Source organism: Rhinolophus sinicus, chromosome 16 (genome assembly GCF_057876585.1).
Source record: "Rhinolophus sinicus isolate RSI-liver-muscle chromosome 16, RSI-T2T, whole genome shotgun sequence".
Classification (NCBI taxonomy): domain Eukaryota; kingdom Metazoa; phylum Chordata; class Mammalia; order Chiroptera; family Rhinolophidae; genus Rhinolophus; species Rhinolophus sinicus.
The window spans coordinates 74377385-74395623 of NC_142516.1; the positions used below are offsets into that span (position 1 = coordinate 74377385).

The 18239-nt window shown below is 37.4% G+C and overlaps 1 protein-coding gene across 2 annotated transcripts in view; it reads right to left on the reverse strand.

Annotated features, from left to right (window-relative positions):
• The window catches only part of LOC109438089 (uncharacterized), a 52857-nt gene that overhangs the window by 23229 nt on the left and 11389 nt on the right, over window positions 1–18239 (reverse strand). For both annotated transcript variants that reach the window (XM_088793311.1, XM_088793310.1), the window contains one exon: window positions 2963–3055. In XM_088793311.1, coding sequence (XP_088649437.1) covers window positions 2963–3055 — 93 coding nt within the window. The remainder of the gene's footprint in view (window positions 1–2962; window positions 3056–18239) is intronic.

An 18239-nucleotide genomic window follows, 5' to 3' on the forward strand; every position in this document is an offset into this window, starting at 1 on the left:
TGATGAGTGCTTAGCGGGGAATAAAAAATGGGTATAGATGGACTGACTGCTGGACAAGAAGAGAGCCGCTATAAATAGGGCGTCCTGGAAGGACATAGTTAGAAAGTGATGACAAGATCTGAATTCTTCATAGAAATAACTCATTTGTGAGGAATGTATGAAGCAAGCACCTCCCACTCATTACTCTGTCCCTTCCTAACGGTTAGAACATGGAAACCAAAGCAAATATACATAAATCCCTTTCGTATAAATCCACCCCAAACTGAGTTTTGTGGTAGGGTATAAAGCTGGGGCACAATGCGTTTTCATATACATGGCTTTGGAGCTTTTTGCACTGTCACCCTGTTCATAAATCAGTAGTCATTGTAGCACACAGTTCTTTCTGGGCTCTGTACTTTGTTTCAAAGGTCTATAATTATTCCCATGCCAGTACCATTCTGTACCAGTTACAACAGATTTACAATGTATCTTTACTACCAGTTAGAAAGATCCCACACTATCCTATTTTTCAAGTATGTTTATACACATGGGTGAGAAGTAGAATTTTGTAATATCCAATCTATGAACATGATATATCCACTCACTTCAGTTTTATTTCATGTTGCTAAGTTTTTCAAAATTTCCATATTTGTCCAGCTGTACTTCTAAGTACACTTACACTGTAAGTTCTTATACAATGCTTCGTGTCCTTTTTCCAGCATAGGATAGCTATTGAATGCATTTTATTTAAATCTTTTTATTCCACAAACCATGGTTTGCAATGCATTTAATTTATACCATGACAGCTTTCCAATTTTATTCATATATATATATATATATATATTTAAAGTAATAACTTCTGTTTCGGTTAAAGTTGTTCTCCCAACTTTCTATTAAGCAATGCTATACCCATACACGAAACATTGTGTGCAGGAAAGGGTTAACTGACTCCGTTTGCAGTTTTCATATCCTGCACATTTCAAAGAAATTACTGTCCTCTGACCAATTCTTGGGGGATAAATTGTAAGCCCAGGGAACAGCCTGCCCGCTGAGAGTGTCTTTACATACCTGGGACTGGGGCCACACCAGACAGTTCAGGCTCACACTAGGACTTATGGTTGGGGCCTTGGACCTCACTGGAGGGGCTACACCCCGAGTAAATAAGGTCAGTCATGCAGGTATTCTGGCCCTACATGACGGACCCCTATTAAGAACCTTGGACACCAAAGCTTGGCTAAATTTCTCTGCTTGAGAATACTTCACGTATGCTGTCATACATCGCTGCTGGCAGAATTAAGCATTTTCCACACAACTCCACGGGCAGAAGAAAACAAGAAGTTTGCATTGAGTCTCTGTTGGATTCTGCCATCCGAAACTTACGTTTGCTGATTTTATCTATACCGTGTGGCTATAATAAACTAGGCTCTTATACAGCAGCTTTACTGAGTTCCTAGAGACCTCTGGACACAGGTTCATAAATACATTTTATACTTTTATAATTTTGATATACCCTTTGATCAAACACATTTCTCAAAACTATGTATGTATTCTTAATTTTCAATTGGGGTATTTTTTCTCGTACTATCTATAATTTCTAGGTTTATTGAATTATGTTACATTAACTATACAAACTTATTTAATGAAGTTTTCTTTTAACTCAAAATATATTTGTTTTGTTACATAATTGAATTTTCAGAGAAAGTTTATACTATATTTTCAGAGTACAGAGATGAAAGAAACACGTATTAATATATTGGTTTGTCATAAAATATGCTATTAGTATCTAGAGCAGGGGTCAACAAATTTTTTATGCACAGTCTGATGGGGAATATTTTAGTCATTACAGGCCATATGATCTCGCTCACAACTATTCAGCCATTCTGTTGTATCACAAAACCAGCCATAATTAATATGCAAACAAATGACTAAAAAAATTGTTATTTCAAAAACATGTAACTAGCTGGATTTAGCTCAAGGAACGTAATTTACCAACTCGTGTTCTAGAATCTCAGTTGTTGTCCATTACAGCTTGTATGAAACCAGAGTAGTATATATAAGTCCGTTATATCTAATGCTGGCTGTTTCTCCTTGTATCTCTTGCAGTTTTTAATCCACTTTCATGATAATTTAATTGGCACACAGGTATCTGCAGCCTCTGCATCTCCTTTTCAAATTATCTTCTTTAGCTTTATTAAAGGATCCTTTGAAATACTGTATGAATCTTAATGTGAATCAAAACTTTGTCCAATAGTTATATGAATTAAGCCTGAATGACTTTATGTATATTGTCTGAATATTAAGCGTTTCATATTTTAAACATTCAAAATTATTTTTACGCATGTCTTTCTTATAATCTCATACCATTTTCTAAAGTGACTTAACCCACTGACACTGACATGACACATCTACCTTACTTTATGATATGCTATTTACACGTTAATATTCACGTTGTTTAAAAATAAAAGACCTCTTCCGTGATAGGTATGTTCTCCTTGTATTAATAATGGTGTTTTCCTCCTAATAATGAGAAAGGTTGTATTTTTGCCATGTATAGTAGCACATTTATAGTAGTTACATTTCTCATTTATAAATCTTCCATAATTCTTAATTATTTATTAATTAGGCAGTACCTAGTTTTTCCAACTACACTACCAATGATCAAATTAGCATATTACTTCTCTCTGTTTTCCCTTGCTTTAAACTTTCATTTTAGTTGCTATTATAATGTTCTTCTATACTTGACTTTACACTGGTTAAATATAAGTTGATTATTTGATTTCTCAGGTATAAATGATATAGTGTGTTGCCTAATTGAAAAGAAAAAATGAAAACAATTACATTATACCCGTTATGTTACACCCTCCATACAGACATTTTATTGGATGTACTCATTTCTAAACTTCCAAAGGTGCCCATTGTTTAACTGATCCTATTTTGGATTGAATTTTCAAGGGATATCCTCTATCAGTATTCTAAAACTCACCTGCATAACTGCCATTTAGAAATGTGTCCTCTACTAACAATGGGTTTACTTGTTCCAACTTGAAGATCATTTCAGGTTCTATAGAGCAATGACCTGTAAAAGGAAAATAATTTAGGACATAGGTTCACTGCATGGGCTTTGATGATTCTGAATGTGAAGGAAGGTGCAGGTTTAAAAGTGGCACAAAAACGACACTCACTTGACCCCTTCTTTGGGGAGGTGAAAAACAAATATTTTCAGATGCTCCAAAGAGAGCTCTTTAAACCTCTAAATTATAAACCTAAATAATATTCAATTCTATTTTTTTTTTTATCGGGGTGACAACTGTTAGTAATAATATTCAGTTCTAATGAAGGTCCACGTTTATTAGCTACAGTGAGAAAGAGAATTATGGAGATCAACAAAAGGGTCCCTAATTTGTGGACACATATAAAGAAACAACCTAGGGGTAGGGATTTACCAGAAAAAAAGTAGAATGAAAAGTCACGAAAGCACCAACATAACTAGGAAGTTTGTGTTTCCAGAGTAGAGAGGCAAAAAATCCTTAGTAGGATTCCTCCTCAGACACCATAAAGGGCAGAAGGCAGTGGGGTGATATACTCTTAACTACTCAAAGAAAAGAACTATCAGGGAAGAATCCAAGGAAATGATCTTTCAAAGATAAAGGCCAAATAAAAATATTTCCAGATGAACAAAAATTGACAGATGTTTATTGCAAGTAGACCCACCTGAAGAAAGTTCTCTTGGCTGATTTAAAAAGGAACTGTAGAAAATAATGAGTACATGTGTGTAATGTTAACACACACGTGTATTTTTATATTTCCCAATAAAGCCTTAAAAAAGGTAGATGGGAGTCAAGCTATATTAGACTAAGGAAATAAGAGCAAATAGTAACTCAAATGCACAGTAAAAAATGAAGATAAATGAAAATAATATATTAACATATATAACGTATCAAAAATTAACATATAACAATACCACAAGCAGAGGTGGGGTGTGCAGGGGGACGGGTAGGAAGAATTAACCTACATAGAAGTAACCTGTTGATACATCTCTAAAATTAAGTTAAGATAAACTTGATATAGATTCTGGTCAGTGCGGGTGTATATGGTAAACTCTAAAGGAACAACTAAGGAAATAAACTCTAAAAAATGTTGTAAAAAAATCATTAAAGAAACCAAAATGTTACATTACAAAATATTCACATACTACAAAACAGTAGTTGAGAAATAGAGAAAAACACATGATACATATAGAAAACAAAATGCAAAATGGCAGACAAATATGCAAGTATATAAATATTAACATTAAATGTGAAAGAAATAAACAATCCAGACAAAAAGCAGAGATTTTCGGACAAGATTTAAAAACAAAACAAACAAACAAAAAAACCAACCAAGATTCAACTACATCCAACTACATGCTGTCTAAGGAAATACACATTAAATTCAAAGATACAAAGATGTTGAAAGTAAAAGGATGGAAAAAGACATTTCATGCAGACAGAAACCATAGGAAAGCTATACTAATATCAAACAAAATACATTTTTAAGTTAAAAAATGTTATTAGAGATAAAAAGAGGTATTTATAAAGGCAAAAGGGTAAATCTATCAAGAAGACATTATAACAATAATAAACACATAGACAACCAACAATTGAGCCAAAAATACATGAACTTAAAGGAAGTTAAAGGAAAAATAGACAAATAAATAATGGTTGGAGACTTCACTGTCACACTTTCAATAATGGAGAGACTAACTACTAGGCACCAAATAGACGATTTCGACAGAACTATCAGCCAACTAAACCTAAAAGACATATATACAGCACACTCCACACAAAAGGAGCACAATTCACATTTTTCGGAAAGGTACATAAAACAGTCTACAAGACATGCCATTTATTAGATCACAAAACAAACTTCAATAAATTTCAAAGTATAGAAGTAATACCGTGTATTTTCTGTACCCCCCAAAATGAAATCAGGAATAGAAACAACTTCAGTAATTTAATGTAAAAATTGAATACCAGTATCCTCAGTAACTCATGGATCAAAGAGAAAATTACAACGGAAATTGAATGTACTTTATAATGACAAAATTATGGGATGAAGCAAAAGTGCTTGGAGGAAAATTTATAGATATGACCAACTATACAGTTGACCATTGGACAATGCAGGACTTGGGGCCCCAACCAACGCACAGTTCAAAATCCATGTATTAACTTTTGCCTCCCCAAAAACTCAGTTATCACTAGGTATTCGAGGGGGGGGTGGGAGACACTTTCAGGATGACTCCATGCCACGGATACTAAAATCCACAGCTACTCAAGTAACTTATATAAAATAATATAAAAAAATGCATCTAGTTAGCCCTCCACATCCATGGATTAACAATCAGATATAAAAATACTGTTTTCAATCCACAGTTGGATGACTCTGCAAATGCAAAACCCAGGGATGTGCAGGCCAGACTGTGTATTTCTTGAAATAAAATCCATGCATAAGTGGACCTGTGCAGTTCAAACTCATGTTGTTCAAGGGTCAAGTATATTAAGAAAGAAGATTTCAAATCAACAACCTAATACTTCCATTTTCATGTAAAAAAAACCAAGAGCAAACTAAACCCAAAGAAGCACAGGAAACAAACAATAAAGATTGGTTAGAAATTCATAAAACAGAGGAGTTCCGGAAAAATGGCGGAGTGAGGTGAGCCTCTGTAAAGCTCCCCTGGAATTTACAAAACATCGAACAACAAAAACTCCACAAAGGACTCCCTGCACAGCAGACAGGCAAGACGAAGAGGCCCACTACCGACTGAAATCACCTACAGGTGGGAGATTCGCGTGTGAGTGGGGGGAGGAGGAGAGTGAGAAGTGCGCGGAGACTGAGCCGCGAGGGCGCAGGACTCAGACCCAGCTCAGTGCGCCAAGCTCGCTGCTTCCCGAAACTACCGCAGCTGCGGGAGATCGAACTGCTAGGGATCCACGAGGGCTCCACAAGGCTGAGGGGACAGCATATAACACGGCTGAACCCAACGCTCACGGCAGAGACCTCGGAGAAAAGACTGAGGGAAAAAGGCTGAAAACGGTGGTTTAAGCCCGCACGCCGAGCAGAGAACGGAGCCTTAGGCACTGAGACTAGCCGCCCCCTCCCTCCCCTCCCAGAGCTCGCCCCGCCCCCACCTGCCCGGTGCTAGAAGCGAAACAGTAGCAGTGTCAGATCAAAACAACAGAAAATTTGCTATATTTGAGAACTGTGGCCCACAAACACAAATTCACAGCCCAACTAGTTCCGGCAAAGGGGAGAGATCTGTGGAAGCAGGACCAGCTGTGGTGGTGGTCGCCGCCATTGCTCTGGGCCACCTCTCACAGCTCACCCCGCCCCTGGCCCTACCTATCTGGGCGGATCCCTGCAGGAGTAAACAGAACTGCTGAAACATACGGGCTCTGAATCAGGAGCTGGAAGAGCTTTGGAACATCAAAAGCTCTCCGCATACCCACCGGGACACTGCGCCCTGTGACCTAGACGAACTATTAACAGAGGAGAAGCCCGTCTCCCAGGGAATCCCCCCAGTGTGTGAGAAGCTGGAATAGTGCAGAGAAAACATAGCACTACCTTGTGAGAGAGGAAAAAAAAAAGTAATAAAAGCCTGCAGTCGGAGAAAAAGTAAAACGTTCTTCCAACAAGTACTGGAAAACAAAAGAAAGACCTCTTCCTATCAACTTGTTGCAGAAGTCACTCCTGTAGATGTCTAGGAAGAGAAATAGTAAACCAGTAATCGCCATGAATAACCAAGGCAACAAGATAGCTCAGAAAGAAAGTGAAAAATCTCCAGAAAAGACACTTAAAGATACAGAAATATGTTACTTAAATGACAGAGAATTCAAGACTACAGTTCTGAAAAAACTCAACGAGATACAAGAAAACACAGAAAGGCAGTTAAATGAACTCAGAAACTCAATTAAAGAACAGCATGAGCATTTTACGAAAGAGATTGAAATTTTAAAAAAGAACCAAATAGAATTTCTGGAGATTAAGAACTCAATAGAAGAAATTAAGAATGAAATAACCAGCTTAGGTAGTAGAGTTGACCAGATGGAGGAAAGAATCAGTGACATCGAAGATAGAAAACTGGAAATGACATAGATAGAAGAAGAAAGAGACTTGAGACTTAAAAGAAATGAAAGAACTCTACAAGAACTTTCAGACTCCATCAGAAAGAGCAATATAAGAATAAAGGGCATACCAGAAGGAGAAGAAAGAGAGAAGGGAACAGAGAATATATTCAAACAAATTGTCGATGAGAACTTCCCAAATTTGTGGACAGAACTGGACCCTCGAATCCAAGAAGCAAATAGAACACCTAGTTACCTCAATCCCAACAGGCCTTCTCCAAGGCACATTGTATTGAAGCTGTCTAAAATCAACGACAAAGAAAGAATCCTCAAGGCAGCCAGGGAAAAGAAGACGGTAACTTACAAAGGAAAGCCCATTAGATTATCATCAGATTTTTCAGCAGAAACTCTACAAGCCAGGAGGGAGTGGAACCAAATATTCAAACTATTGAAAGAGAGAAATCATCGCCAAGAATAATATATCCAGCAAAGATATCCTTTAGACATGAAGGAGGAATAAAGACCTTCCCAGACATACAGAAGCTGAGGGAATTTTCTAATACACGACCTGCACTACAAGAAATACTAAAGGAGGCTATTCGACCACCATCAACAGGGACAATTTGTGGCAACCAAAACTCAAAAAGGGGGAGAGTAAAGGCCGGAACCGGAATACGGAAATGGAGAAAGTAAGCGTGCTGAAGATAACGGAATACTCAAAATGTCAAACATACTTTTACATAAACTTAAGGGTAACCACTCAAAAAAAATCCAGAACTGAAATACATTCTGTAATAATGGAAGAAACAGACGGATACATCAGAGAATACCACCACACAGAAATAATAGACAACAGCAAAAAGGCAAAGAAACAATGGAGACACAGCCTTACCAGAAAACTAAAGATAGAATGACAGGAAATCCTCACATATCAATAATCACCCTAAATGTAAATGGACTGAACTCACCAATAAAAAGGCACAGAGTAGCAGATTGGATCAAAAAACTAAACCCAACCATATGCTGTCTCCAAGAGACACATCTCAGCTACAAGGACAAGCACAGACTCAAAGTGAAAGGGTGGAAATTGACACTCCAAGCAAATGGTGCCCAGAGAAAATCAGGTGTAGCCATAATGATATCAGATGAAACAGACTTCAAGGTGAAAAAGATAACAAGAGACAAAGATGGACATTTCATAATGGTGAAGGGGACTGTACAACAAGAAGACATAACAGTCATCAATATTTATGCCCCCAATCAGGGAGCACCGAAATACACCAAGCAACTACTAACAGAACACAAGGGAGAAATTGACCAAAACACAATTATACTAGGGGACTTAAATACATCATTGACAGCTATGGATAGATCATCCAAACAGAAAATAAATAACGAAATAGTAGCCCTAAATGACACACTAGATGAAATGGACATAATTGACATTTATAGAGCACTTCATCCTAAAACATCAGACTATACATTCTTTTCTAGTGTACATGGAACGTTCTCAAGGATAGACCATATATTGGGACATAAAATCAGTCTCAACAAATTTAAAAAGATGGAAATCATACCATGCATATTCTCTGATCACAAGGCTTTGAAATTGGATATCAACTGTAAAAAGAAAGCGGGGAAAAACACAAATACATGGAGACTAAACAACATACTTTTAAAGAAGGACTGGGTCAAAGAAGAAATTAAAGGAGAGATCAAAAGATATATAGAAACAAATGACAATGAAAATACATCCTACCAAAATTTTTGGGATGCAGCGAAAGCAGTTTTAAGAGGGAAATTTATCTCATTACAGGCCTATCTCAAGAAACAAGAAAACTCCCAAATAAATAACCTCATGTTACACCTTAAAGAACTAGAAAAAGAAGAACAAGTAAAACCCAAGGTCAGCAGAAGAAAGGAAATAACAAAAATTAGAGCAGAACTTAATGAAATAGAGAACAAAAAGACAATAGAAAAAATTAATGTGACAAAGAGCTGGTTCTTTGAGAAGATTAACAAAATTGACAAACCCTTGGCTAGACTTACTAAGATAAAAAGAGAGAAGACACTGATCAACAAAATCAGAAACGTAAAAGGGGAAGTTATCACGGACACCACAGAAATACAAAGGATCATCCAAGAATACTATGAAGGACTATATGTCACCAAATTCAACAACCTAGAAGAAATGGATAAGTTCTTAGAAACATATAGCCTTCCAAGGCTGAACCATGAAGAACTGGAAAATCTAAACAGACCGATCACCAGTAACGAAATTGAATAGGTCATCCAAAACTTTCCCAAAAGCAAAAGTCCAGGACCAGATGGCTTCACTAGTGAATTATACCAAACCTTCAAAGAGGATCTAATACCAATTCTGCACAAACTCTTCCAAAAAATTGAAGAAGAAGCAGTACTCCCCAACTCATTTTATGAGGCCAACATTACCCTGATACCAAAACCTGGTAAGGACAGCACAAAAAAAGAAAACTACAGACTAATATCTCTGATGAATACCGATGCAAAAATCCTAAATAAAATTCTAGCAAATCGAATACAACAATGCATTAAAAAGATTATTCATCACGACCAAGTGGGGTTCATCCCTGGGGCACAAGGATGGTTCAACATACGCAAATCCATCAATGTGATACATCATATAAACAAAATAAAGGACAAAAATCATATGATTATACCAATTGATGCAGAAAAAGCATTTCACAAGATACAACAACCATTTATGATTAAAACACTTAATAAAATAGGTATAGAAGGAAAATACCTTAAAATAATAAAGGCCATATATGACAAGCCCTCTGCTAATCTCATAATTAATGGAGAAAAACTGAAGCCCTTTGCTCTACGTTCAGGAACACGACAGGGATGTCCCCTATCACCTCTGCTTTTCAACATCGTGTTGGAAGTCCTTGCCAGGGCAATCAGGCAAGAGAAAGAAATAAAAGGCATCCAAATTGGGAATGAAGAAGTTAAATTATCACTCTTTGCAGATGACATGATGCTATATATAGAAAACCCTAAAGACTCCACCAAAAAGCTATTAGAAACAATCAAAGAATACAGTAAAGTTGCCGGCTACAAAATCAATGCACAAAAGTCCATTGCCTTCCTATATACCAACAATGAAATCTCAGAAAAAGAAATACAAAAAACAATTCCTTTTGCAATTGCAACAAAAAGAATAAAATACCTAGGAATAAACTTAACCAAGGATGTGAAAGACCTATATGCTGAAAACTATAAGACTTTTTTGAAAGAAATTGAAGAAGACACAAAGAAATGGAAAGACATTCCGTGCTCATGGATTGGAAGAATCAACATAGTTAAAATGGCCATATTACCCAAAGCAATATACAGATTCAATGCAATCCCCATCAAAATCCCAATGGCATATTTTAAAGAAATAGAACAAAAAATCATCAGATTTGTTTGGAACCACAAAAGACCCCGAATAGCCAAAGCAATCTTAAGAAAAAAGAACTATCATGGAGGTATCACACTTCCTGACTTTGGCTTGTACTACAGGGCCACAATAATCAAAACAGCATGGTATTGGCAGAAAAACAGACACATAGACCAATGGAATAGAATTGAGAACCCAGAAATAAAACCACATAAATATGGACAGATAATTTTTGACAAAGAAGCTAAAAACATACAATGGAGCAAAGACAGCCTCTTCAATAAATGGTGCTGGGAGAATTGGATAGCCATGTGCAAAAGAATGAAACTGGACTGCTATTTGTCACCATGTACCAAAGTTAATTCAAAATGGATCAAAGACTTAGGCATAAGACCTGACACAATAAACTGCATAGAAGAAAACATAGGTACTAAACTTATGGATCTTGGGTTCAAAGAGCATTTTATGAATTTGACTCCAAAGGCAATGGAAGTAAAAGCTAAAATAAACGAATGGGACTATATGAAACTTAAAAGCTTCTGCACAGCAAAAGAAACCATTGACAAAATAAAGAGGCCACCAACTGAATGGGAGAAGATTTTTGCAAACAGTGCCTCCGATAAGGGGCTAGTATCCAGAATATACAAGGAACTCATGCAACTCAACAACAATAAAACAAACAACCCAATTGAAAAATGGGCAGAGGACTTGAAGAGACATTTCTCCAAAGAGGACATACAAATGGCAAATAGACATATGAAAAAATGCTCAACATCACTAATCATCAGAGAAATGCAAATCAAAACCACAATGAGATATCACCTCACCCCAGTCAGAATGGCTATCATCAACAAGACAAATAGTAACAAATGTTGGAGAGGCTGTGGAGAAAAAGGAACCCTCATACACTGCTGGTGGGAATGCAGACTGATGCAGCCGTTATGGAAGGCGGTGTGGAGGTTCCTCAAAAAATTACGAATAGAATTGCCATATGACCCAGCAATCCCTCTCCTGGGTATCTACCAAAAAAATCTGAAAACATTTAGAGATAAAGACACGTGTGCTCCAATGTTCATTGCAGCTTTGTTTACGGTGGCCAAGACATGGAAACAACCAAAATGTCCTTCGATAGATGAATGGATGAAGAAGTTGTGGTATATATACACAATGGAATACTAGTCGGCGGTAAGAAAAGATGATATAGGAACATTTGTGACAACATGGATGGACCTTGAGAGTGTAATGCTGAGCGAAATAAGTCAGACAGAAAAAGCAGAGAACCATGTGATTTCACTGATATGTGGTATATAAACCAAAAGCAACAAAAGAACAAGACAAACAAATGAGAAACAGAAACTCATAGACACAGACAATGGTTTGGTGGTTGCCAGAGGGTAAGGGGTTGGGGGGTGGGGGGTGGGAGTTGAGGGTAAGGGGGATCGAATATATGGTGATGGAAGGAGAACTGACTCTGGGTGATGAACACACAGTGGGATTTATAGATGATGTAATACAGAATTGTACACCTGAAATCTATGTAATTTTACTAACAATTGTCACCTCAATAAATTAAAAAAAAAAAAAAAAAAGAAATTCATAAAACAAAGAATAGAAAATCAACTGACAAATCTTTAGTTAGCTCAACTAGAGAATAAAGAGAGAAGACTCAAATTATTAAAATCCGAAATGGAAGAGATGACATTACTACTGACGATACAGAAATAAAAGAGGATTATAAAGGAATATTGTGAACAACTGTATGGCAGTATATAACTCAGATAAAAGGGACAAATTCCTGGAAAGACACAAACTAGAGAAACTAACTCAAGAAGAAATAGAAAGTCTGAATAGAGTCAGAACAAGAGGCTGAATCAGTAACCAAACACTACCCACAAAGAAAGGCCTGTGCCCACATGGCTTTATGGGTAAATTCTACCAAATATTTAAAGAAACAATTATACCAATTCTTCACAAACTCTTCCATATAATAGAAAAGAGAATACTTCCTATCCCATTGAATAAGGCAAGTGTTACACTGATACCAAAACCAGATAAAGACATCAGAAGGAACTACAGACCAATACCTTTTATGAAAACAGATGCAAAAATCCCCACTGAAATACTAGCAAACTGAATCTGGAAACATACTAAATGTATTATACGGCTTGACCATTTGGGATTTATCCCAACTATGAAAGGTTGGGTAACATCCAAAAACCCATCAGTGTAATTCACCACATCAACAGACGTTTAAGAACCACACGATCATCCTCATAGACACAAAAAAAGCATTATGACAAAACACTCTTTCATGACAAAAATGGTCAACAAACTAGGAAGAGAATGGAACTTCCTCAACGTGATAACGGGTATCTAAAACCCACAGCTAGCATCACAGTTCATGATCAGATGCTGGAACTTCCCGACTAATGGTAGAAGACAGGACGTTCACTCTCAGCATTTCTATTCACTAGTGTACTACAGGTTCCAACTGAGTCAACTGGGCAACAAAAACAAAAGTTATCAAGATTAGAAACAAAGAAATAAAACAATATTCACACGTGAAAATAGCAGCAAGAATTCTAAGGAGGGCTGTTAGAAATCAAACATCAACAATGGAGTCAGACTCAATTACCATTCACCTCTTATATTTGATGAGTGAAAGGTGCTATGTTCCACTTAATTGGATTTGAACTGATGAGCTAATATTGCACCCTATGAGGACTGCAGCCTGCGGTTGTAAAGACAGTGAAAGTTGTTTGTTCAAGAGCCCAGTATTGTGTATTTTGAGAAATGACAAAAGCACTTTGGTCATCATCGATGACATCTAGCACTTCAAAGGAGTGTCTTCAAGACGCCTTGTATTATGGCTTTAGTATGGCCAGACTCATGTGTAACCTTGATTTGTATGTTTGGGCATCGGTGAGGCAAGATGTCCAGAGTTCTTTCCCCCAAAGGCAGCTAACCTGGACAAGGAATTGTGGTTGCCATTGGTTGAACCAGACAGCCAGTTCATTGGCAATGGCCCAAATGTCTGTAAAATGGTGCAGATGGGACCGATACTGGCTAGTGCATCCTCCAGTACCAAGATGAGTGCTTGAACTTTGGCCAATTGTACTACTTTGGGTCCAATATTTATCATAGAAATCCCAGTGAAAGGAGGAAAAGCAGCCACCTTCCAGGAGTTCCATTATATGACACAGTGGCACTGTCATCTGCAAAATTTAGGAACTCGTGCTGTATACTCAGTTCATCTCAAGAAGTTCCCTGGGGGGTGTCAAGGGGTCTGGAATAAGGATGACCTCCTCCAGCACTGCACCATCTAGCAAGGGACTGAGGTCAGGCCAGGTCAGCTCCTCCTGCATGTGGGATGAGCCAGAGAGATCATGTTGTATCTATCCTGTAAATACCACTTCCGCTTCAGCCAGGAGGTCTCACTGGCCATCCTGAGGTTGAGGGACACTGCTTCTAGGACACTAGGCACACTGTACAGCTGGGTACTGAGAGTCACAGACTCAGTACCTGTTTGAGTATCTATTTCCAGGAAAGAAAAGTGTGCAGTACACAAATGCTACTCTAATGGCATGTAACACGGTAACAGAGGCACTTTCCTGCATCAGAAGCTCATGGGCATTTTATGGGAAGCATGGGTGATCCAGAAAGTCCAAGAGGCATAAAAAGAGGTTCCTAAAGCCTGTACAGCAAGAGTCTCTCAGGGACAAGATTGCCTCTTTCATTACAGTTTAGACAGATTTTAGAGTGTTTGGTCACGAAACACCACTGAAAGTGGATGATTTATGACTACATTATAAAATTTCTTTAAGGGAATATGTTGTCATCAGAACCTCCAAAAAAAAAAATAAAAAAATCTAAAGGTATTTATAACATTGAGGGCGTGGAGAGTGCCAAGAGCTGTTTTATGAATCAGGATAGATCAGTCCCTCAACTGACCAAATAATTCCCAGGAATTTAACTGAGGTGGTGCGGCTTTGTACTAAGGGTGGGACAATGGCCCATTACGTTTTGTGAGCTCTTTTTTGAGTATCTATATGTCCTGAATGACTGTGTCAAATGCATCTCCGCAGAGGAGCATGTCATCAATGTAATAATCCTATCTGTGCTCCTGAGGAAAGTTGGATGTGGTTAAGATCTCGCCTACAAAGATTGTGTGCAATGGCATAACTGAGGGGTGGGTTCACTGAGTTCCATTTGTCAAGCTAATGAAGCGTGTTAGACATGTAATTTCATTACCTTTCTTGGGTCAGTATGTCCATGATGTACTACAATGGGTGCTGTGAGACCACATTGTGAGGTTTGAACGGCCTCATTGATGCCACACAAGAAAGGAGTAGAGTTTATGATTATCTTGCCCAGATGTGGAGCACAGAGGACTGAGGACATGAGGTTTATCAGCTGTCAGAGCTAGACAATCAAAAACATAGACGGACTATTTAATGAGGAAACACCAACAAAGAAAAACAAATAACTCTACACGCAGACACAAAAGAGTCAGACATCTGAAAACAAAGGGGGAAAAAAAACCACTTGTGAAAGCAGCAAAACAAAGGAACATTACCTATAGGGGGGAAACAATTGGAACAACAGTGATATCTCACGAGAATCCATAAAGGCTGTAAGAAAGTGGCACAATTATTCAAGTGCAAGAAACTGTTTACCCAAAATTCAATATGTAGTGAAAATATTCTCAGGAATAAAGTATAATTCAAGACATTCTCAGATGAAGCAAAATTTAGACAATTTGTCACCAGCAGGTATACCCTGAAGAATGGCTACAAAAATTGTCTAGACAGATTGTAAATATTCACGTCCCTGAACTATCAGGAGGAAAAAAGCACAAGAGAAGGGGTGAAAAATATAGGTATCGCAGTCCCCTCTTATCCATGGAAGATACATTCGAGCAACCCCCAGAGGATCCCTGAAACTGCGGACAGTACCAAACACTGTATCTACTAGCTTCTTTCTATACATACTTACCCATGATAAAGTGTAATTTATAATTTAGGCACAGAAACAGATTAACAACAATATCTAATAATAAAATAGAACAACTATAACAATATACTGTAATTAAAGTTATGTGAATGTGGTCTCTCTCTCCAAGGAAACTAGCACAAATTTCTTTTTCCTCCTCCACAATTTCACAGATAGAAGATTTGTTCTTACTATACATCTTACTGTAGAGTGACTTCAATATAATTTTTTTTTTCTCATTAAGTCAAGTACATTTACCTTTCCACTGAAAGGAAGCACTTTACGGATTCTCTGTGGCATATCCGAATTGCCAGCACTACTACTATCGTGCGTAGGGGTCATTATGAAGTGAAATAACGGTTACTTGAACAGAAGCACTGCAACACTCTGACAGTAGGTCTAAGAACCGAGATGCCTACTAAGGGACTGACGGTAGCATACACAGTGTGGAGACACTAGACAAAGGAATGACTTATGTCCCACGTGAAACAGTCTAGATTTCATCATGCTATTGAGGATGATGTACAATTTAAAAATAATGAATTATTTATTTCAGGAATTTTCAATTTAATCTTTTCGGACCTCAGTAAGTGAAACCATGGAAAGCAAAACCATGGATATGGGGGGACTACTGTATAGGCAACAGGTATTCCTTGTCTTACGTTTTCAAAACTGGTTTATGGCAGAAGCAACATTCAGATTGATACAGTTATTAGTATGCGGAGAGAAAATATTTGAAAAAGTTACATTATAAATGAAGGATGGTGAAAGGATGTACACTTTACTCAAACTAATAAAATGTGAACACTAGCAGCCTGCCATAATTTATGTAAAATGGAATTCCTAGAGAAAGCATTCAAAAATATATAAAGGAACACTTGAAAAACACTATAGGCAGATAAAAATGGAACTCTAAAAAATTATAAAGTAACGCACAGGAAAGAAAAAAAAGAAACAGAAAAATATAATAAACAGCAGGCTTAACCCTAACATATCAATAATTCCATCAAATGAAAGTGACCTAAAGACAACTTTAAAAGACAGTCAGATGTATTTATAAACAAACTGACTATATACTGTCTACAAGAAACTCGCCTGAAAGGAATGATGTAGAAAGTTTAAAAGTAATGGACTAGAAAAAGATATACCATGCAAACATTAAAATAAAATTTAAAAAAAGCTGAGGGGCTATAGTACTATCAGATAAAGGAGCCTGCACAGCAAAGAACATGGAGACAGAGAAGGACAGTACATAATGATTAAAGGAACAATCCACAAAAATGGCATGTCAGTAAGAAACTTGTACATCACAAGAGAGCCTCTAAACATATGAAGCAAAAACTAAGAGAATTAAAAAGAGAAATAGATAAATCCATAATTATAGTCAGACCCTTCAACAACCCCATCTAGCAACTGATAGAACTAGACAGAAAATAAGCAGATACACAACTTAACAAAACCATCAACCAACATGCTCTCATAGACATTGATAGAAAACGCCATCCAGTAAGAGCAGAATACACATACTTTTCAAAACTCTACAGAACACGTATAAATATAGTCAATATCCTGGGCCATTAAAAAGAAAACAGAGGCCGGCCCTGTGACTCAGGCGGTTAGAGCTCTGTGCTCCTAACACCGCAGGCTGCCGGTTCAATTCCCACATGGGCCAGTGGGCTCTCAACCACAAGGTTGCCAGTTCAACTCCTCGAGTCCCACAAGGGATGGTGGGCAGCGCCCCCTGCAACTAAGATTGAACACAGCACCTTGAGCTGAGCTGCCTCCTGGATGGCTCAGTTGTTGGTTGGAGCACTGGCTCTCAACCACAAGGTTGCCTGTTCGACTACTGCAAGGGATGGTGAGCTGCGCCCCCTGCAACTAGCAATAGCAACTGGACCTGGAGCTGAGCTGAGCCCTCCACAACTAAGACTGAAAGTTGAAGCTGAATGGCACCCTCCACAACTAAGACTGAAAGGACAACAACTTGACTTGGAAAAAAGTCCTGGAAGTACACACTGTTCCCCAGTAAAATCTTAAAAAAAAAAAAAAAAAGAAAGAAAACAGTTTAATAGAAATGAAATAAAGGGTGTTCTCTGACCACAACCAAATCAAACTGAAAATGAGTTACAGAAAGTTACAGTAAAATCTCCAAAGACTTACAAATTAAACAACACATTTCTAAATAATCTATCAAGGAGGAAGTCTGAAACGAAATAACAAAAATACATTGAACAAAATGAAATGAAACTATGGCAAATCAAAATTTGGGGCACGCAACTAAAACAGTGCTGAGATAAAAAATTATACCACTAAATCCTTACATTAGAAAGCAGGAAAACTCTCAAGTCAATCGAAATTCCAACTCAAGAAATTAGAAAAAGAACAAACTGAAGCCCAAATAAGGAGAAAGAAGGAAACCAAATCCCATTCATGATATAATTCAATGAGAAAACTAGGAAAAGAGAATTTTCTCAACTTGATAAAGTACATTTATGAAAATCATATGGTCAACATCATATTTAATAGTGACAGACTGCATGCTGTCCCCCTCAGAGAACAAGGCAGAAATAACAATCTTTAATCTCACCATTGTTATTCAACATAGAAGTCTTAAAGACATTATGCTAAGTGAAATAAACCAGACACAGCAAAATAAACAGTGAATGAATCCACTATATTTACCTAGTGTAGTCAAATTCAGAAAGACAGAAAGTAGAACAGTGGTGAATAGAGCTTCGGGGGAG